Consider the following 22,810-nt stretch of genomic DNA (forward strand, 5'->3'; position numbering starts at 1 on the left):
GAAGCCCGTATGTCTGTAAGTGTAAAACATTAAAAGATCTTACATAAAAGAAACAAGACTTTAGAGGATGCCCAAGAGCATCGGAATTTCGTGGATCGTAGTAAAATTCGGCTTAAAGTGCACATTCGTAAGTCCAGATTCTGATGTAAATTTTCTTGAAGTACCAGTACTGTATTATCTCATGTTTGGCTCTTTATTATGGCATAATGCTGTAGGTGCTAGATGAAAACGTGCACAGGAAACAGTTGAAACTAGCCAATAGTGCAGAATTAAACACTTCGTTTCGAATAAATTGACTGCAGCCGGAAAGTTTAATAAGAGCCAAATTTTTTTAGCAAATCGACAAAAATAATTTCATTGTTCTACAAGGCGATTAATACTTGATTGTCAAAAAGATGGAAATAAAATAAAATCTGAAACTAATAACATATTTTAGCATTCTGCAATTATGTGAATATTTTAATTCATGTGATAGCTCCCGGCCACAGAAATCCTTTTTGTTTTCATTTGACGTGAGAGCAGTAAATGAAGAGGAAACAGCAAAATCTCTAAATGTAAACATGGATCACGTGGAGACTACCCACTTCCCCACTCTAACTTGCACTGCTCTGTGCATCAGCCCCAAGTCTATGACATTTCCAAACCGGTGCAATACTAGATAGTGGCCCCTCCCTCTCCCTCAAGCGTTTGAGATGGATGTCAAAAATTTAAAAAAAAATATTGAATTTTTCAAAAATAAGTGCATTTTGTAGTGCACATCTTTCTGAGGAGTTTCATACATAAAACATATGTGTTCGAGTAAGTCTAAGATGTGTTTGAGTAAGTCTAAGACATGTTATTTGATCGTAAGTCTGCCAAAGTGGAGTGCCACGCCTCTTCACACAGCTTTCTTTTATCGCACATCACTGTATTTCGCTCTGTGGAATTGAAATGTGTATATTTTGTAATGGATGGCATCAAACTATATCCAGGACAGTGGAAATTAGAATGTCCTGCGGTGCCTCTCGTGCTCCCGTTTGGACGGTTTGACATCCTGCCCCTCTTTTTTCTTTAAAAAATCAAAACTGCAGTTAATACTGGATGGGATTATTTGTAACCAGGAGAACAAGAACTCTTCAGAAAATTTGCACTCTTTATTGCCTATTAGCTAATAACTTGCTGTTTTGTCTGACATAAAATTAACCAGCAAAGACAAGAGACAAGCAAGACAGTACACATTTCTTCAATCTTTAAGTCCTAGCATTTTTTTCTCTCTAATCTTACTACAGCTTTACATGGCATAGCTTTCCTTTCTGGGAAAGAAATCTATTACCCCAGTAAAGATCGTCTACATGAAAAAACAAAATGTCGTTGTCTAATACTGAAAAAGCTGTTAAAACAAATAGTATCAAAGACTGGTGTGGTTTCTCGATCTGATTATGTGCATTTTCTCACTGTCTGCTAGATAAAATGAAACAGGCCTGCCTAGTATTGCAGCAATTTTAACACATACCACATAAACAAGACTGTTTTGGAAAGTACCTATATCAAATGCCTATTAGGTCTACTACAAGCAAAAAGTTTTATATTAGGAAATAGTTTCACATTTCATTCACACGCTCTAGCTTCTGAAGCATGAGATCGAAAAGTGGTATTACGAAAGTTTTATATAAATTTGGAATTGTCATATTCATCCATAATTTGTGTGGTGTCCCTGTTTCTTCTCCATCCTCTTTCTAACAAACGATCTTCTCATCACTAATTCTGTAACTATTCCTGACAGTGCCAAAACTTATTCTCCGGTTAACTACACTAACCCTGCCACAGTCATCGATTAGTTATGCTGCATTTATTCTCCAGTTAGCGTTATCCGTGCTACTCCCAGAATAGAAATTTAGCGACTGTTAGCTGGGCCTGTACAACTGGTCCTTAGTAATGTAGCAGTCTGGCCAAACATTTTCTGTCAAAATTTCACTTTCTTGGATACACCGAGAATAAGTAATATTTCTCACCTGTTATTCCTGTTCAGGGTGTATACGACCCGGGAAAAACCTGGAAATGTTTCATTGTTTTTGTTTTCAGTTAAATTGTTGTAATTTTGACTGGTAAGAACAGATACTCTAACAAAGGATATTACTGTATTCCGCTACTGCAGAGTAATACTGCAGCAATAAAACATGAACGAGAGAAGAAACGAAAATAAAACTTAAAACTGCAAAGGAAATGCGCCATATACAACAAAAAAACACAGTGCTCATACAAGCGTCTGCCAACAGCAAAATATGTCAAAGGCTTAAGAAAGACTATGCAATGCTTCGTAACAACAAATTACCTCCGAGGAGCATGACATCACAACTGTTTACATTAGGTTCGTTTTAGCAGTTAAGAGTGGGATCATGCGTATGCGCAGTTGAGTAGTAGCTTCTCCCACTTCTCGCTACAGAAATGTGGCTATTGCCTGTGTAAGCAGTCGGAGCAAGCAGCTAGATGCTACTGGGAAAAATTTTACTGGAGTGCCCAAGCTGCCAGATTAATGCATGCGCATGGGGGGGGGGGGGCATATTGATATTCTTGAGGGGAAAAACCTTGTTCACAAAGCACTTAGCATACAGCGCACATTAGTCTATCGATTATTCGTATGACTTTGAAACGCATCCCTGTCGGTTTTTGAACACATTCTAAGTTGATTTCTGAATGCGTGCATAGTGTACATGATGTCTCTGTCAGGGGAATCCTCGTTGCATCTAGAAGACCTAACTTTCCTACAGACAAAAGGGGCTATATGAGCTGAGCGGAGTAATGCCGAACGGATGAGTGTGAACCGCTGTCTGTGTGGTTCATTGGGTTTGCGAATGATGAGCGTTGTTATAATTACTAGCGAAATCCACAGACTCAGACTACCGGAGTGGAAATAAACTAATTACAGGTAAGAAAGATTACATATTAAAATGGCTCTGACCACTATGGGACTTAACATCTGAGGTCATCAGTCCCCTAGAACTTAGAACTACTTAAACCTAACTAACCTGAGAACATCACACACATCCATGTCCGAGGCAGGATTCGAACCTGCAACCGTAGCGGTCGCGCGGTTCCAGACTGAAACGCCTAGAACCGCTTGGTCACTGTGGCCGGCAATTACGTATTACCTTCTCGGTGTATCCAAGAAAATGATATTTTGACAAAAAATTTTTGACGAGATCGCTATACTAGTAAGGGCCAGTTGTACAGTCCCCCGCCAGCAGCCGCTTTAAGTTCTATTCTGGAAGTAGCATGGAAAATGCGTTGTATGAACACTTACCAGCGCCTAACCAGAGAATAATTGCGGGATAATTAAACTGCTAATTCTGGAAGAATTAGTGAAGTTAACCAGCGAATAAGCTTTGAAATTGACAGGAATAGTTACAGAATTAGTGATAACAAGACTCTTTGTTAGTTGAGAGAGGAGAAAAACCGCGACATCACACAAATTATGGAACAATATGACGATTCCGAGTTTGTACATAAATTTCGTACTACTACTTTTCGATCTCATGCTTGAGAAACTGGAGCGTATGAATGAAGTGTGAAAGTATTTCCTAAAGTAAAGCTTTTTGCTTGTAGTAGGCCTCATAGGCATTTGATATTGGTACTTTGTGAATTATATTCTGTCATTTGTGCAGTATTAGAAGGCCTATTTTGTTTTATCTAGGAGAAAGTGACAAAACAGGCGTAATCAGATCGAGAAATCACACCAATCTTGGGTCCTATTTGTATTAACAACTTTTTCAGTATTTCTATTTTTCATGTAGCAAAATGTCTGACGAACTTTGATGAGGTAACAGACTCGCAGAAAGCACAGCACGCCATGTAAAGCTGTAGCAAGATTAGAGAGAAGAAAATTCTAGGAGTTAAGGATTAAAGAAATGTGTATTGTCTTGCTTGTCTAATGTCTTTAATGATTTTATGTATCCTATATTTAATTTTAGGTCACACAAAGCAGCAAGTTGTTAGCTGATAGGTAATAAAGGGTGCAAATTTTCTGAAGAGAGTTTAAAAAAGGGGCCGGGGCGGACAGGATGTCAAACCGGCTGACTAAGCATGAGAGGCACTACAGGACATTTTAATTTCCATGTCCAAAATATTCACGTTTCAATTCCACAGAGCAAAATACAGTGACATGTGATAGGAGAATGCTGAGTGAATAGGTGTGGCACTTCACTTTGGCAGACTTACGACCAAATAACATGTCTTACATTTCCTCGAACACATGTGTTTTATGCATTAGACTCTTCAAAAAGATGTGCGCTACAAAATGAATATAGTTTTGAAAATTCGATTTTTTTCATTTTTTATGTCCTATCTCAAACGCTCGCGGGAGTGGCGGGGTATTGCCCCGGTTTGGAAATATCGAAGATCCGGGGCTGATGCACAGAGCAGTCTGAGCTACAGTGGGGAAGCGGGTAGTCTCAACATGACCCGTGTTTACGTTTAGTGATTTTACTGTTTCCTCTTCATTTACTGCTCTCACGTCAAATGAAAACAAAGATTTTATTTTATTTCCACTTTTCTGACGGCCAAGCATTAATCGCCTTGCAGAACAGTGGAGTTATTTTTGTCGGTTTGCTAAAGAAATTATCTTTTATTAATCTTTTCCACCGCGGCAGACAATGTATTTGAAACGAAGTATTTAATTCCACACACTGTTCGCTGCATTTCAAGTGCACTTTTTCAACTTCTAGCACGTATGGCATTATGCCATAATAAAGAACCAAACATGAGGTAACTTAGCACTGGTACTCCAAGAAAATTTACATCCCGAAAACTACATTGAAAAGCTTAATATCAGGTCGTGGCCTACTTCACTGGGAATCTGGACATATGAATGTGCACATTTTAGTTTGGTTCATGAAATTCCGTTGCTCTTCGAGCATCCTCTGATGCCTTGTTTCTTTTATAACATAATGGAAGATCTTTTAATATTTTACACATATGAACATACGGGCTCCCTACGACATCATAGCTGCGCAAGTGCAGCGACGCCCACCATCTGGTGCTCTCTGGCAACTGCAGAAACGAACCTGTTTCTCATAGGTCGTGGGAAAATATTCCGAATGGTGGTTTGAAAAGCGTTGCTATCAAAGTAAATTTCCTTTTATGCAAGTTGAACTATGTGCAAGAACGTACAATGATTTTTTTTAATTACAGAGCGTTTGACTCATTTAAAAATCAACTCTTTGATGAAAAGCCATTTAGATGAATTTTGAGCTCAGATCAGACATTTATGTCATTATTAAAAATTTTACTAGCACATTTGAGCGATATATCTTATACTGTAATACGAGCATAAAAGACCAACATTATATGTGGAAGCTTAGCTTCTCTTGCAGCATATTAATCTTATAGACCAATATTATATGTGAAAGCTTTGCTTTTCACCCAACAACACTATGTATATTAATTTAAACCATTAGCTTTCTCTGTTTGTGTGTTTGCGCTTCTTAACAGTGATGTTGCTATTGGCTGACAACATCACGTCCTAAGCTCTGAATACCCGCTGTCATCGGCTGGCGAGATCACACGACATGAGCTATGCCTGGCTTACAAAAGCGCCTCGCAATCTGGAATTCGAATTTATACTTCCGAAATACGAAAATATGCAGCATACATGTTGCTGCTCATCAAAGATCTATCCAAAACGTGTTTTTTTTTTCCCCCCCTGTGTTTCGTTTTCTAAGGCGCCAGGAAATTCTATGCCCGTGTATAAAACCATAACCATTGAAAGGACTGATAAGTTATACTGTCAGTCAACAGGGGAAAAGTAGGTTTTCACCTTGGAGAAAGTGTATTTTTAACCGGGAAATCCGGGAATTTTTTTTCCTTGTCCTGCTGTTAGTTGTTTATTTCTACTCTGGTAGTCTGAATCCATGGATTTCGCCAGTAATTATAACAATGCTAATAATTCACAAAAGTCAACCGCATTGGCATTCACCCGTTCGGCTTTATTCCCCTTAGCTCATTTCTAGATGCCACAGGGATTCCCCTGGAGAGACATCACGTACAATATGTACACATTCAGAAATCAACATAGAATTTGTTCAAAAACGAATAGGGATGCATTTCAAAATCATATGAATAATTGATAGACCAATGTGCACTGGATGCTAGGCGCTTTGTGAAACAAGGTCTTTTTCCTCGAGAATATGAATTTGGTGCCCCCTTCCTGTGAAACTGCCGCCTGGGGCAGGTACCCCGATTTGCCCACCGCCCCCTAGATCCAGGCCTGTTGACCACACGTGTATCTGGCAGCATCTTGCTGCTATTGATTATACAGCTAACTGCCACACTTGGGTAGCCAGAAGTGGGAGAAGTTACTACTCATACGCAACTCTACAGCACTCGAGCTCGCTCACAACGGCTCAAATGAATCTAATGTAAGCAGTTGTGACGTCACGCTCACCAGAGGCAATTTGTTGTTATGAAGCGTTGCATAGTCTTTCTAAAGCCTTTGACACAATTTGCTGTTGGCAGGCACTTGTATAAGAACTGTGTTTTGTTGTTGTATATGGCACATTTCTTTTGCAACTTGTTTTATTTTCATTTTTTCTCTTGTTCATGTTTTATAGGTCCAGTATTATTCTGTAATAGCGAGATACAGAAATATCCTTTGTTACAGTACTGGTTCTTACCAGTTAAAGTTACAAAAATTTAACTGAAAACTAAAACAATAAAAAAATTCCCAGGTCGTATACACCCTGACCAGCTTAACAGTCCCTTGCTGACATCAGGATCCATGGGGTTGTCTCCATACCCGTACACGTCCACATGCTCCATATAATTTGAGGAATACTCGTCCGACCAAGCTACATGTTTCCAGTCATCAACAGTCCAGTGTCGGTGTTGCCGGGCCCAGGCGAAGCATAAAGCTCCGCGTTTTGCAGTCATCAAGGATACACGAGTGGGCCTTTGGCGCCACAAGCCCATATCAGTAATGTTTTGTTGAATGGTTCGCACACAGACACTTGGTGGCCCAGCATTGAAATCTTAAGTAATTTGCAGGAGAGTTACACTTCTGTCACATTGAACGAGTCTCTTCACTTGCTGTCAGTCACTTTCTTGAAGGATCTTTTTCCAGCTGCAGTGATGTCAGATATCTGATGTTTTTCTGGATTCCTGATATTCATGGTACACTCTTGAAAATCCCCCACTTCATCATTACCTCAGAGATGTTGTGACCCCTCGCTCGTGACCAGCTATAACACCATGTTCAAACTTGCTTAAATCTTGATGACCTGCCATTGTAGCAGTAGTAACCAATCTAACAACTGCAACACACTTGTCATATAGGTTTTGCTGACCACAGCACCATATTCTGCCTGTTTATGTATATCTCTGTTTGAATATGTGGCGCTTCAGTGTATCTTGTGAGCACCTCAGAGAACTAACTTAAAGCTGTGGATATGCTTCAGTGGTGAACTAGCAGCATGATGCTGTTATGCTGTGTCACAGGGAACAAGATCTTGGCTTGCTTTGCTAAGCATGCATGCATCATGGTGACTTCCATGAATGTATGTGTATCGGTCAGGTAAGGTTAAGTTCCCATTGGTCATGTGTGTGAGGACTGGAGAGCATTAAGATCGGCCAGCGGAAGAGGATGATCCTGTAGCAGTGTTGGAATGCTTGCTCCATTCCATATTCAGAAGGTACAGATCTCCTCAACACACAACTCTAGAAGTCCCATAGGATATTATTTGCATATGTACACTATGACAGCAACTTTTGTAGTGTGATGGCAACATTACCTTTGCCGTCTCCCACCTGGTGGTGATCTTTCTGCCTGACTAGAGGCAGGCATGTCAGACTACTTAAAACAATTTCTTGCAGAGTTAGTGGGAATGGTCACCAAGCTATGTGATGAGTACCTCAGAACTGATGCAAAGGTCTGGGCATGTTTTAGTAACCACCTAACAGTAAGACAGTGGTACGCTCCACAGGGAATAAGAACTTGGCCTGTCTAATTCATATGCTTATGTATGATATTAAATAAACCTAAACTTCAAGGTGTACTACAAGCCAATGGGTAGTTTGGTGTGGATACAAAAAGTTGCTGGTAAGAAACTTACGCTGGACCTCAGTTGTAATTGGGGGAGGGGGGGGGGGGGCGGCACTACATCTTACAGTGGCCAGAGCCGATTATAACACGTGACAATATGCTCACTGGTTGGCCACAATGTCAAACATTTGTCGTCTCCTGTTGCCGACACCTTGGATCCACTTGGGGTTCTGGCCAAAAGTGGGAGCCCACACAGTAATCAGGCTGCATGCACGGGTGGTTAGCTCACAGGAACTGTGCACTTATAAAATTTCAGCCATATTACATCCATTTACAGAGGTGGACTGGTATGGTGCGAGGGAAGCTGGTCAGTGCTTCACTGGAGTTTAATGTAGTCATTATCTTGCGCATATTCATTTTGGAGGTCCTGACTACCTGCCTAGCTTCAGAATTTGTCACTTGGCAGAACATGGCAGTGGTCAGATGCTCAGAGACAGACAGACAAATACAGTGCCAGGTCTTGTTGTAGGCGACAACATCTCGGTTGGAAAAAGAGTCAAGTCCAGGTAGAGGTGTGTTCTCACAGCGGACAATTGCGAGTGTAAACCACCTACTGCCCACTGCTCCAGTTGTGACATCAAGTGAAAAATATTCTGAATGGACCAATATTTTTCCGTGGATTCGAGTAAATTTTTCACTTGATGTCGCAACTGGGGCAGCGGGCAGTGGGGTTTTACACTTACAATTGTCCGCTGTGAGAACGCATATCTACCTGGACTTGAATTTCTTTCCGACTGAGATGTCGTCGCCTACAAGACCTGGCACTGTGGAATCAAACCGAAGACGCAAAGTAGACCTAGTTTTGTTTATAGTAATATGCCTTTTACTCTGTATACCCGCTCATGTAGAAAAGTTTCTAATGATGAGAAAATACATGTGTGGATGAAAGGACTTGGTGTACTTGTTGAGAATGTAACTATAACTGGCGATATTACTTTGTATTATAATTATTAATAAAGAGTTTTCCTTGATTCCTGTAACCGGGGGCATCAGCCTAAAACCGCTAGATGTACTTCTGGTAATCGGGGGCTCAAGGATGCAACAATTTAAAAAAATTAACAAAGCATAGTGCCGCACTGCCTGCTGGGCGCCTAGCCGGGCAGTTACGCAACCAGCTTGGCTCAGCGCTAGGCCGCCGCACCAGCAGACATGCGCTCTTAGTACGACTAGAGCGCGCGTACGCTATATTGCCCGCCTGCTGGTGCCTGCAGAGTCTAAGTCCGTTATCAGTGCCTTACGTAATCAACTCTTACTAACCCTGCACAGAGGGAGGGGAGCATCTAATTTTAACCTCTAACTCTTGGAATTCAGCTAACAAAAATTTAAGCAACTTAAACCCTCCTCTAGTTAGTGTAGTAATGTATTTTAACTGCTGATAACTTTCATCATCATCTTATGAAGATTAATGCATCATATCAACAACACTAATATCTGCATTTAACCACTAATTCACTTACAGGTTGAGATGATGATACGCTTGACTTCATGTTCTTTGGACAGAAGACCTACATCAAAAGAACTGTTGGCTCAGCTGGATTACTTATCATGCCACAATACTAATGAGAGCTCAGTAATAAAACATCTGTTAAGTGAAATAAGCCAACGTGATAAAGAAATTGAAGAACTGAAGCATGAAAAGAGACAGTATGCGCAAGAAATACTGGAACTGAAACTTAAATTGGAGAGATATGAGACTTTAGATATGTCATCAAAAATTTAGTGTAAATCTTCCTAGACTTTACAAATGTGCTCAACTTCTACTCATTGCCAGATGAATATAAGACAATGCCCAGTATCTAGCTATTTGGTATCAAATACTCTAATTAGATAGAAAAGATGTGAGGGAAAGTGGAGCCATGCAGACCATGTGCCAATTTAAAAAACTTTGATTAATTTCATCATAGTGTTCCTTTATTATGTGTCATTGTCACTACCTATTTATTGTACCAAATGTTAATAACATGATTTTTTTAAAAAAAAAAAAAAAAAAAAAAAAAAAAAAAAAAAAAAAAAAAAAAAAAGAGTGCTTTCTGGGTGGCAGTGGATGAAGCTTATGACAGAAGAGAAGATTCAGAAACTGACAAATCTTTCAAGCATTACGTTAATGTTACACATGTTGCTCTACCATCTCCACATGTGGCAAGTTAGATAACCCCAAATCATGGCAGACAGGAATTTAAATTCAAACTACTTAAATTTGTTTCATGTTTCAGTAAGTGCTTGAAGGCACTTCTGCACTATTTTTGTTTTGTGGCTATTATTGTAGTTTTATTTCTACTTAACTTGTCCACCATACTTGGTGGTTTCACTTTTGGAGATTCATTTTTGCCACATTACTTAAATTCTATTTGTACAAGATGTGTGTATCTTTAAATGAATGACAAGACATGTGATCTCTTACACATTATCAGTATTTAAGGATTAATGTTACTTCAGAAGCAATAGGTTAGGGCTTGTTGGAAAGATAAGGATAAGTGAAGTAACATGACTTTATTATAAAATGTATTTTTGTATTTGTTGAATAAAATTCTTTTTACAAGAAAGCTTCAAATGCCAGTAAAAAGTATCACACAAGTGGATGTATAACATAATGTGAGCAAACTGCAGTACAATCAGGTTCCATCCAGTAGTTAACACTTCAGGAAGTGTTCTATAAGTACATAAATGGGACTCAATGGAATGCATGTAGGGATAAATTATTCTCCTTTTAGAAATAAGAAGTGTAATGGGAGGGGAGGGGGAAGACTCACTGGCATGTGGCCAGTTGTTACATATTTCTTACAAATAAACAGACAAGTTATGGCTTGCCAAGGGCATTCATATCACACACAAAAGAGAAATTATAAATACATGCATTCCACTGACAAAATGCAACAGGGAAATTCAAGTACCACACCACAGTGTGTTCTGAATCAGCCAAGGCATCTGACAACTGTCATATTTCAGAACAGACCAATTCCATTTGATGTTTAATACCTGTAATGGTCTGGTTTAAAAGGCCCATCAGTTGGAACACCAAGATATTTAGACTGCTCTGGTGTTAATTTAGTAAGCTTCACTCCTAAGTGTTCCAAGTGTAGAGCTGCGACTTCTTCATCCAGCTGTGAGAAAGTTTAGTGTTAAAGAATGTATGAATAATGGAAGTAGAACTATAACGCTAAAAGTGATTCTCTTAATGTTTTGTTGAATTAATTATGAAGTAACAAAACAATTTTTATATTTGTTTTCTATAAGATATTTTGAACTCAATTCTTTTGGATTAAAGCAAAATCAATGAGGAGTCAATACCCACACAATTAAAACTTTCTAGCTCGAAAAAGAGAGCGCGCCCGTGCCCCCCCCCCCCCCTCCTCCACACACACACACACACACACACACACACACACACACACACACACAGAGAGCGCGCCCGTGCCCCCCCCCCCCCCTCCTCCACACACACACACACACACACACACACACACACACACACACACACACACACACAGAGATAGAGAGAGAGAGAGAGAGAGAGAGAGAGAGAGAGAGAGATGATGATGATGTCGACTGGACAAATAGTGCCTACTGATGACTCAACATACCTTCTTTTTCGGTGAGTGGTCTCCTTTAATCCAAAAGTATTTACATTCTACCAGAACTTCTACAACATATTTCAAAGTCTGATATCCCAAACATATTTACCTTCTTAGGAAGCATGTGAACACCAACAGGGTATTTACCGGGTTTTGTCCACAATTCTATTTGAGCCAGTACTTGGTTACTGAATGAGTTACTCATAACAAATGATGGGTGGCCCATGGCACAACCCAAATTTACCAAACGACCCTCAGCAAGAATAATTATATGCCTTCCATTTGACAATCTGTACCTATCCACCTGAAACAGCAGATTTAGTCTGTACACATTCCAGAAGGTGGCCATACACAGAGAAAACCATGTTCCTTTCTTACCTGTGGTTTAATGTTTATCTTTTCAACTGCATTTTTCTCAAGCCATGTCACTTGAATTTCACAATCAAAATGGCCTATGTTACATACTATAGAATCATTACGCATATTCAAAAAGTGATCTCCTGTTATAATGTCCTTACAACCAGTAGTAGTTACAAATATTTGGCCTTCCTTGGATGCTTCATCCATTGTCGTCACCTGCAAGTGTGATGTAAGAAAAAAATTCTTGATAAATTAATGAAGTATACTTAGGCCACAAAAGCTAATAATGCAGAAATTAACAAGCCATTATTCAATGCTTAGACCGCAAACAAAAGAATTATGGTGGCCAGTAACAATCAAATTTTAATAACAAAGTGTCAGCAGCCAATGGAATTTTACTAAAAATAATTCAAAATGAGCTATTATAGAAATGTTATTCAATTTTTGGTAATGTACTCTATGCTTTCTATTGGGATATTCTAGACAGGAACTACATTAACATTATCAGTTTTTCCAATTTCCGTTAGTGTGGAGCAGTAACTAGAGGAATTGTGTGATCAGGAACCGGGGGGGGGGGGGGGGAAGCATTATTCCCTTCAAGTCATTAGCAGGCAAAGAATTGACCATATCGTACAGCTCTCTACAATTACTGAATATTATAAGACTGTGAGTGAGGCTCTGTGATGTACAATGCCTCTTTTGTACGAATGTGAGTGTCCATTTTCCGATATGAGGCAAGAAGCCTTATATTCTGCAACTTAAACCTCATGTAATGAGGGATGGGTTCAGATCAGTTCACAGATACACAGGCGGGTTTTGACACTTTACATCACCAGTAATTAAAACTAAAACAAAAGGAAACTGTGCACCCATTGTCATAATGCGGAGCAGGAAGATTTATCTGATGTTCGAAAGGGCTTTCAGGCCAAGGTTGGAAACTCTTCCTAAGTGGCTAAGTTTGTAAATTGTTCGAATGCTGGTTTAAGTATACCATGGCATGGCAAAATGTCGCAATCCAAAAACTGGCACCGGGGCAACTGTTACGCTCCACAGGCCAAAGATGATGTTTTTGCTGCTGTGGTCTTCAGTCCTGAGACTGGTTTGATGCAGCTCTCCATGCTTACCCTATCCTGTGCAAGCTGCTTCATCTCCCAGTAACTACTGCAACCTACATCCTTCTGAATCTGATTAGTGTATTCATCTCTTTGTCTCCCTCTACGATTTTTACCCTCCACGCTGCCCTCCAATGCTTAATTTGTGATCCCTTGATGCCTCAGAACATGTCCTACCAACCGATCCCTTCTTCTAGTCAAGTTGTGCCACAAACTCCTCTTCTCCCCAATTCTATTCAATACCTCCTCATTAGTTATGTGATCTACCCATCTAATCTTCAACATTCTTCTGTAGCACCACATTTCGAAAGCTTCTATTCTCTTCCTGCCCAAACTATTTATCATCCATGATTCACTTCCATACATGGCTACACTCCATACAAATACTTTCAGAAATGACTTCCTGACACTTAAATCTATACTCGATGTTAACAAATTTCTCTTCTTCAGAAACGCTTTTCTTGCCATTGCCAGTCTACATTTTATATCATCTCTACTTCGACCATCATCAGTTATTTTGTTCCCCAAATAGCAATACTCATTTACTACTGTAAGTGTCTCATTTCCAATCTAATTCCCTCAGCATCACCCGACGTAATTCGACTACATTCCATTATCCTCGTTTTGCTTTTGTTGATGTTCATCTTATATCCTCCTTTCAAGACAATGTCCATTCCGTTCAACTGCTCTTCCAAGTCCTTTGCTGTCTCTGACAGAATTACAATGTCATCGGCGAACCTCATAGTTTTTATTTCTTCTCCATGGATTTTAATACCTACTCCGAATTTTTCTTTTGTTTCCGTTACTGCTTGCTCAATATACAGATTGAATAACATCGGGGATAGGCAACAACCCTATCTCACTATCTTCCCAACCACTGCTTCCCGTTCATACCCCTCAACTCCTGTAACTGCCATCTGGTTTCTGTACAAATTGTAAATAGCCTTTCGCTCCCTATATTTTACCCCTGCCACTTTCAGAACTTGAAAGAGAGTATTCCAGTCAACATTGTCAAAAGCTTTTTCTAAGTCTACAAATGCTAGAAATGTAGGTTTACCTTTCCTTAATCTTTCTTCCAAGATAAGTTGTAAGGTCAGTGTTGCCTCACATGTTCCAATATTTCTACGGAATCCAAACTGATCTTCCCCGAGGTCCGCTTCTACCACTTTTTGCATTCGTCTGTACAGAACTCGCGTTAGTATTTTGCAGTTGTGACTTATTAAACTGATAGTTCCGTAATTTTCACATCTGTCAACACCTGCTTTCCTTAGGATTGGAATTATTATATTCTTCTTGAAGTCTGAGGGTATTTCGCCTGTTTCCTACATCTTGCTCACCAGATGGCAGAGTTTTGTCAGGACTGGCTCTCCCAAGGCCGTCAGTAGTTCTAACGGAATGTTGTCCACTCCCGGGGCCTTGTTTCGGCTCAGGTCTTTCAGTGCTCTGTCAAACTCTTCACACAGTATCGCATCTCCCATTTCATCTTCATCTATATTCTCTTCCATTTCCATAATATTGTCCTCAAGTACATCGCCCTTGTATAGACCCTCTATATACTCCTTCCACCTTTCTGCTTTCCCTTCTTTGCTTAGAACTGGGTTTCCATCTGAGCTCTTGATATTCATACAAGTGGCTCTCTTTTCTCCAAAGGTCTCTCTAGTTTTCCTGTAGGCAGTATCTATCTTACCCTTGGTGAGACAAGCCTCTACATCCTTACATTTGTCCTCTAGCCATCCCTGCTTAGCCATTTTGCACTTCCTGTCGATCTCATTTTTGAGATGTTTGTATTCCTTTTTGCCTGCTTCATTTACTGCATTTTTATATTTTCTCCTTTCATCAATTAAATTCAATATTTCTTCTGTTACCCAAGGATTCCTACTAGCCCTCATCTTTTTACCTACTTGATCCTCTGCTGCCTTCACTATTTCATCCCTCAGAGCTACCCATTCTTCTTCTACTGTATTTCTTTCCCTAATTCCTGTCAATTGTTCCCTTATGCTCTCCCTGAAACTCTGTACAACCTCTGGTTTAGTCAGTTTATCCAGGTCCCATCTCCTTAAATTTTGCACTTTCTTCAATTTTAATCTGCAGTTCATAACCAATAGATTGTGGTCAGAGTCCACATCTGCCCTTGGAAATGTCTTACAATTTAAAACCTGGTTCCTAAATCTCTGTCTTACCATTATATAATCTATCTGATACCTTTTAGTATCTCCGGGATTCTTCCATGTATACAACCTCCTTTTATGATTCTTGAACCAAGTGTTAGCTATGATTAAGTTATGCTCTGTGCAAAATTCTACCAGAAGGCTTCCTCTTTCATGATAGAGGCTGCGAAGATGTGTACAGGCAAATTAACGTGCAACTACTGAGCAACTGACTGCCCAGATGAACCAAGGGGCCTCTATTAAGCAAACATTGCTGCATATGAGCCTCCACAGCAGGTGCCTGGTTCATGCAACCATGCTGAGTGCTGTTTATTGGTGATGAAGGCTGGAACTTACATGCCAGTACTACAATAGGACTTCCACTGAATGGTGACATGTGGCCTCTTCCGATGAACCTCATTTTAGCTCCATCAGCATGAGGCCTCTAAAGTCAAATGCATAGCAACAGTCATCAGAAGGCTGCAGGCCAGAAGGTTGGTCTGAGGAAAGCTTTTCTGGCATTCCCTGAGTGAAACTGTCATTTGGGAGAGAGAATGAATCAACGCAAGTATTAGAGATCGGCATCCGATGTTTATGATCGCTTGAATTTCTCAGTGTATGTAGTTCCGCTTAAGTCCTGCAGATGTCAATACAGCCATTTTGGACTTTGAGAGCAGTTGCACTTAACTTCCTTGAAGCTCATTCGAGTGTGTCATGTTCTACTTGCCTGGTCGTCTACTATAGTTACCCAAGTGCCACTGATTTACCCACTGTAGGATCTTGGCATGAACCTGACATGAAGGGCGGTGTGAATGCAAAACTTTATTTGAAAGAATATATCCCGAGTGCGAAAGACGACGGGTGTAAATGTCTGCGAGAGATTTTTTTTTTAGTGACACAGAAGGATGTGGTAAGTGTTCTGTTCTCCTTACACATCTACCGTAACACATCTAAAGACACATATCTGCAAAACACGAAGTACAAGTTCTGAAGCATTACCAGTTTCATTGAAAGTTATGGTGATTCAAAAGGGCTTCAAACTGTGTGCCAGAGATCTTCACCCATATCTATTAATATTGGGTGTAGGATTTCACACTTTCAGGATCTTGTAAATGTTGGTTCAGAATTGGTACACAAAGACATCTCAAACATCTCGCCTCATCTTATGACAATATCATGAAACAGTGAAAGACAAGCCTATGATATATGGAGAGTGCATGAATATGGATGTACTGTGGATATATAACCGATACATATACTTTATCAAGAAATCTGGGGAGTTTATTGAGAACTACACTGATGAAACATTATTCAAGCTGTTAGGAGTAGATCCTCAGTATTTTAGTAAGATTTCATTTCTCAGTGACCAAGGCAGTAATATCTGCAAGACGCTGCAGCCTTTCAGCATTGTGTAAACATTACACATGTTTTCAACAGTCCTGAACCACATTTTTGGTGAGTTATTTGATAAATGAGGTTGCAGTTTTTTATTTCAAGACTTACACTGCCAAAGAAAATATCTGTTTTATGAAGAAAACTGGCCACATGAATTAAATACAGAAAAGCTTGAAGCATGAAATTGAGAGTAGGTGAAACATTTGTTTAGGATACTAGTTTGCAGTTAGGCAGCATAATAAAAGTCATGGAAATGCTTCTGTCTCTGGTAAAATTACCGATTATGATAACACTGCAAAAAAACCTAACATTTTTAGAGCCATTCAAAGGTGCAATAAGAATGCCGGAAGGTGATAAGCATGCAACATTTCAGTTTGTTTTGTTATGGGTACACAGGCTGAAAAGTCATAGTAATACAGGGCTCAAAGATACAGAGATATGTTTAGATTACTGAAGAGCCAGTTTCTTTTTTTTTCCTCATAAATGCTGTGTGACCATAAAATGAAAAAGGCACTTAATTGCAAAATGCCAATTTCAATATCTCCGGCATTTTGGCAATACAATATGGCTGTTATATTGTCATCTATTAACTGTAGATACTACGAATGCTGATGAGCACTGTCTCCATCTCTCAGAGGAGACAGTCAACATTCGGACATTGCACAGAATAGTAACATTTCTGTGGTCACCCTTTCACTTACTGAAAATTGTGTCTCCAATAGACATGAGACATTAAATACTGTCAGTCAAATATGTTATGAAATTTCAGTTCCTCGTATGTTAGAACAACATGGCAGTAATACCTTACCATATTTTTGTTATATTTGTAGACATTTATTTAGGACTGTTAAGCACATGACAGCTGTGTTCAGCAGCTAAAACCACAAAGTCTCTGCTTTCACTGTGACTAGACTGTTTGAGATGTCAACTTTTATTTAACCTGAATGAAAAGTGGTGATAGCTTGAGGGGTGACAGCACAACCACAGTCTCTTTCCCAAGCTATCTAATTTAGTGAGAAGAGTGTTTGGTGTTCCAGCCTCAAATGTGACTAGCAAAAGAAATTTCAGTGTGGCATGGAAACTTTTCTCTGCCGGACAAAGCAGACGTGAGCCAAAATGAGTCAATTCATTGTAATTATGGTAACAAGGAGTAATTTGGAGATAATTTTGTTTAGGTGGTCAAGTTCACAGATTTACATTTGAATCAAAGCATATGATAAATAATTAGTCATATTGCTGCTGTTGTTTTTTATATATAAAAAGTTTCTCTTATCAATCACAATTACGAATATACAGGGTTATTAAAAATGTCTGAAGCGATTTCACAGCTCTACAATAACTTTATTATTTGAGATATTTTCACAATGCTTTGCACACACATACAAAAACTAAAAAAGTTTTTTTTAGGCATTCACAAATGTTCGATATGTGCCCCTTTAGTGATTCGGCAGACATCAAGCCGATAATAAAGTTCCTCCCACACTCGGCGCAGCATGTCCCCATCAATGAGTTCGAAAGCATCGTTGATGCGAGCTCGCAGTTCTGGCACGTTTCTTGGTAGAGGAGGTTTAAACACTGAATCTTTCACATAACCCCACAGAAAGAAATCGCATGGGGTTAAGTCGGGAGAGCGTGGAGGCCATGACATGAATTGTTGATCATGATCTCCACCACGACCGATCCATCGGTTTTCCAATCTCCTGTTTAAGAAATGCTTCTGCTTTAGCCTTTTCCGTAAGATTTTCCAAACTGTCGGCTGTGGTACGTTTAGCTCCCTGCTTGCTTTATTCGTCGACTTCCACGGCTACGCGTGAAACTTGGCCGCACGCGTTCAACCGTTTCTTCGCTCACTGCAGGCCGACCCGTTGATTTCCCCTTACAGAGGCATCCAGAAGCTTTAAACTGCGCATACCATCGCCGAATGGAGTTAGCAGTTGGTGGATCTTTGTTGAACTTCGTCCTGAAGTGTCGTTGCACTGTTATGACTGACCGATGTGAGAGCATTTCAAGCACGACATACGCTTTCTTGGCTCCTGTCGCCATTTTGCCTCACTGCGCTCTCGAGCGCTCTGGCGGCAGAAACCTGAAGTGCGGCTTCAGCCGAACAAAACTTTATGAGTTTTTCTACGGATCTGTAGTGTGTCATGACCATATGTCAATGAATGGAGCTACAGTGAATTTATGAAATAGCTTCAATCATTTGTAATAGCCCTGTATGTCTATAGTGCAACCAAATGGATCTGAAAAGAGTTCCATCAGCTGGTGGAAGCATGTCAGGGGCGACACCAGCCTGCAGACACACAAAGATGCTACTGAAAAAACTGCAACAGCAGTACAGCGAGAGCTGCCCTCTCCACGGCGCCTCATTCAGTCACAGCCTGCCACTTTGAGCATTTGCACTCTGGCAAGCCCATGCTTGAACACAGTGGGCGAGTATAAATGAACAAAACATTCTGTCTGCAGACCTCTAACAAGTTTAACATCCACCCTTTGAGACCATACTCATCCCCATCCGCAGTTTTTTTCTCTTAAGCACATTGGCAGCTACCAGCAAGGCAATGCAATTTGTCACACAGCTGGCAGTGTATTTGCAGGGTTTGAGGAGTACCATGAGGAATTTACTGTACTCTCTGGATTTAAACCCAACTGAGAATCTGAGACCATCTCAATTGGGCTGTTCACGACAACTGAAACCTTGTGCCACTGGCCTTGATACTGGAATTGGCATGGCTATACATGCCTGTTAGTACCTTCCAGAACCTCACTGACAGTGAGGTCTGCACTACAAAAGGTGATTATTCAGGTTTATGACAAGCTGTCACATGTGACTGGACAGTGTAGTTCCCAATTGTGTCACGCCAAATATTTAGGATACTATGTAGTCTTTGCATGAGACATGACCCATATTTTTGCTATAGGAAATAAAGGTTTTGGTGATATCTAGTAAACTGTGTAGATGATGTCCTACAGGTCAATTCAGAAACACTCTTCTGCACAAGACAAGCTTTCCTCATCTCTATATCAAGAAATAGTGTATCATTCAACAGCTCACTACTTAATACTATTTAAATGAACTGGATACTGTTGCTATAACCAGAATCCCATTAGCAAATTCAAAGCAGTAGTGATAACACTTGCAATGTGTTGCTGACAAAAAACGCTATACTCTTCATGTGTAAGCAGAATCTGGTTTGACCATAAATAGGTTGTTTTCATGAATTTAATACATGTTGCCAAGGTTTTTTTTTTTGTTTTTGTTTTTAACAGAAGTTTGATATGCAAAACAGTTTACAAGTTCAAAGTTAAAAATATTTTAAAAGGATCATATCAGTACCCACTGATGTTTGGTACTGTGATGAGCCCTTGAAAAGTAACTCCACTCTCAAAGATACACTACTGTCTCCCATTTATTCAACAGGGAAGTGAATAAACAACCAAATGTATTACTAATCTTACTATGTGATTAAAGTGTTACCTACAAATATTACTTTGTCATAGATATCTGTGACAGCTCATATTATGTAACTATATCAAAATGAAAAGCTCCCTGAGGAAATTATAAAGTTACAAAGAGAGGAACTGGCAGGCCATTATCTTTCTTAAGAAGGCAATATTCCAGCACTGCCAATTCCAGCATTAATCTTATCTTTCAGAACAATTAAATCCTTCCTCATCTAGGGGGGAGAGAGAGACTGAGGAAAGATTGGAAAGGGTGGGTACTTGATTGATTAGGGGGCTAGGGCAGAGGTCCAAACAGCGAGCGAGGTCATGAATCCCACGATCTAAGGTGACAGAAACTAACACAAAGAGGAAAAGATGTAGTAAAGGCACCAGAAAGAGTGAACAACAGGACTGGGCAACAGCATGCAGTGCCCTAAAGGCACTATGCATGATGGGGCACCAACACTGCCACTAACCCATCTTCATACCATAGCATAGCATAATCGCAACACACCAGGTGAGAATGACAAGAACGGTGTAAAAACCTAACAGTACAAAAGACCAGACAAAACATAAGGGAAAAAGGAGTTGGGGGGTTGTGTGACCTGGTCGGTGTGAAGGCAAGGGCAATGGCCTCCCATACCCGCCAATGCTAGATGAGGTACTGTGAGTTAAACATGCAGGTGTCATCTTAACACCCACATGAAGAAATGTGGAGGGTATATTTAGTGTGAAGGGCTATAAGGTGTGGGCAGTCCAGCAAAATATGGATCACCGTGAGGGGGGAGAGGGGGCACAACTAAAAGGGGGGCAGCTCATTATGGAGAAAGTTTGGCCAATATGAAGACAGCAGCGGATGGTAGATTCCCACCAGGAGAGGCAGAGGGAATAATGCCACTTGGTGGCACAAGTTAGCCCATGACTGAGCAAAAAGGATTTTGACATGAAACCACAAATTTGCCTCCACAGGGATCACAAACAATAGGGGTAGGTAGCTGCTGCCTCCTCCTCCTCCTCCTCCTCCTCCCAACCAGATGATAGGCAAGCTCATTACTGAGGATACCTTTGTCACCAGGAACACAAAGGAAACCAAGAGAACAAACAGCACACTTGAGATCAGTGAGGAGTTCGTGGACGGCAAAGACCAAGAGGTGGGGGAGAAACACTGAGCAATAGCCTGAAGGTGACCAGTGGCCAAATGGATACCACTATGGTGTAACAGGCCTAAGAAGAGCAGTTTGGAAGGGGCACTTGAGCCATAAACTTGATAACCATAGTCCAGATTGCAGAGAACTAACACCCAATAAAGGCAGAGCAGAGTAACTATCCACACCTCAAAAGGTGTGAGCAAGGAAGTGAAGGAAATTTGAATTTACAGAAACAGCCAATCTTCAGAAGGCAGATATAGGGCATCCAAACAAGCTTGCTGTCAAAAAGAAGGTCCAGGAAATGGAACTGGGGGACCATGGTGAGGTGTTGGGCACCTAGGTACTTCTTCAGATCAGGATGGATGATCGTATGGTGAGAAATGCACCACCTGCAATTTAAGGGCGAGAACTGAAAACTGAGTCCACACAGAAGCATTCCGAATGGCACTCTGGAGCTGTCATTCCACAAAGTCCATCGAGTGGGAACTAGCCCGGATACAGAAATCATCCACATGCGCGCACGGAGGCTTTCAGACAGTCGTTCTTCCCGCGAACCATATGCGACTGGAACAGGAGGTAATGACAGTAGCACGTAAAGTGCCCTCCGCCACACACCGTAGGGAGGCTTGCGGAGTATAAATGTAGATGTAGATTTAGATGCAGAGCAGGGGGGGTGAACAATGGTCCAGTGGAGGCCTCTAGTCCATTAATAGCAATGAGAAAATGAAGCCCTGGGTCTTTGGAGAGCTGAGAATGTTGCAACCCAAACTCAGAACAACCATTAAACATGAACTGATGGATAAAAAAATCAGGACGCGGTCCTGAGAACCCAACCCACACAGTAACTAAGATAAGATGGCACCAGGCCATGTCATAGGCCTTTTGAATATTGAAGAAATCTGTGAGAAGATGACGGCGCTGAGAAAAGGCCTGCTGAACTGCTGTTTCCATTCGAAGCAGGTGATTGATCAGAGATCATCCCTCCCAAATACCGCACTTATAAGGGGGCAAAAGGTCCTGAGCTCCGAGGAACCAGCAGAGTCAACGAGTCACCATTCAAATAACTCACAGGGGATGTTGGCCGGACTGATCAGCTGCGCTAACTATCAAGGGACAACAGACTAACTGGGCTTAAGGAAAGGAACCACAATACTGTCACTTCACTGAGAGGGGTAAATGCCTTTGAGCCAAATAATGAAGCCCGGACAAGATATTGGTGTTTTTAGTTTGATTTGGTTTTGTTTTGTTTTGCTTTGCTTTGCAAAAAACAACTGGGGTCATACGCGTCCAAGTCAAAACTATAGAACACAAAGAAGGACTAGTTAAAAACGACTAATGTCAGTCCCTATTGACAAAATAGAAGACAACTAAAAACAGGCACATGTAAAAAGAGCTAAAACAGACACCGTACTGAAATGGAGGTCCAAAACTAAAAATTAAATGGCCTTTGCCATATTGATTTAGCGGATGAAAAGTAAAATGTGGTCGACAGCCTGTGCCTCATTTGTGGAAACGGCCGATAGCTCAGACGGCAAACCCAAGTGGAAACGTAAACAGTTTAAAA

The 22,810-nt window shown here is 40.5% G+C and overlaps 2 protein-coding genes across 2 annotated transcripts in view; one reads left to right on the plus strand and one right to left on the minus strand.

Moving 5' to 3' along the window:
• The window catches only part of LOC124797903 (eukaryotic translation initiation factor 2-alpha kinase 1-like), a 153,263-nt gene extending 143,226 nt beyond the window's left edge, over positions 1–10,037 (plus strand). Inside the window, exon 12 of the mRNA XM_047261022.1 lies at positions 9,531–10,037. Within this exon, the coding sequence (XP_047116978.1) occupies positions 9,531–9,791 (261 nt within the window). The 3' untranslated portion in view covers positions 9,792–10,037. The remainder of the gene's footprint in view (positions 1–9,530) is intronic.
• A 523-nt stretch (positions 10,038–10,560) lies between these two features.
• The window catches only part of LOC124797904 (adenosylhomocysteinase), a 37,850-nt gene continuing 25,600 nt past the window's right edge, over positions 10,561–22,810 (minus strand). Inside the window, exons 6-8 of the mRNA XM_047261023.1 lie at positions 12,022–12,219; positions 11,753–11,947; positions 10,561–11,172 (exon numbers count right to left, since the gene is read on the minus strand). Coding sequence (XP_047116979.1) covers positions 11,041–11,172; positions 11,753–11,947; positions 12,022–12,219 — 525 coding nt within the window. The 3' untranslated portion in view covers positions 10,561–11,040. The remainder of the gene's footprint in view (positions 11,173–11,752; positions 11,948–12,021; positions 12,220–22,810) is intronic.

This window comes from Schistocerca piceifrons, chromosome 5 (genome assembly GCF_021461385.2).
Source record: "Schistocerca piceifrons isolate TAMUIC-IGC-003096 chromosome 5, iqSchPice1.1, whole genome shotgun sequence".
Classification (NCBI taxonomy): domain Eukaryota; kingdom Metazoa; phylum Arthropoda; class Insecta; order Orthoptera; family Acrididae; genus Schistocerca; species Schistocerca piceifrons.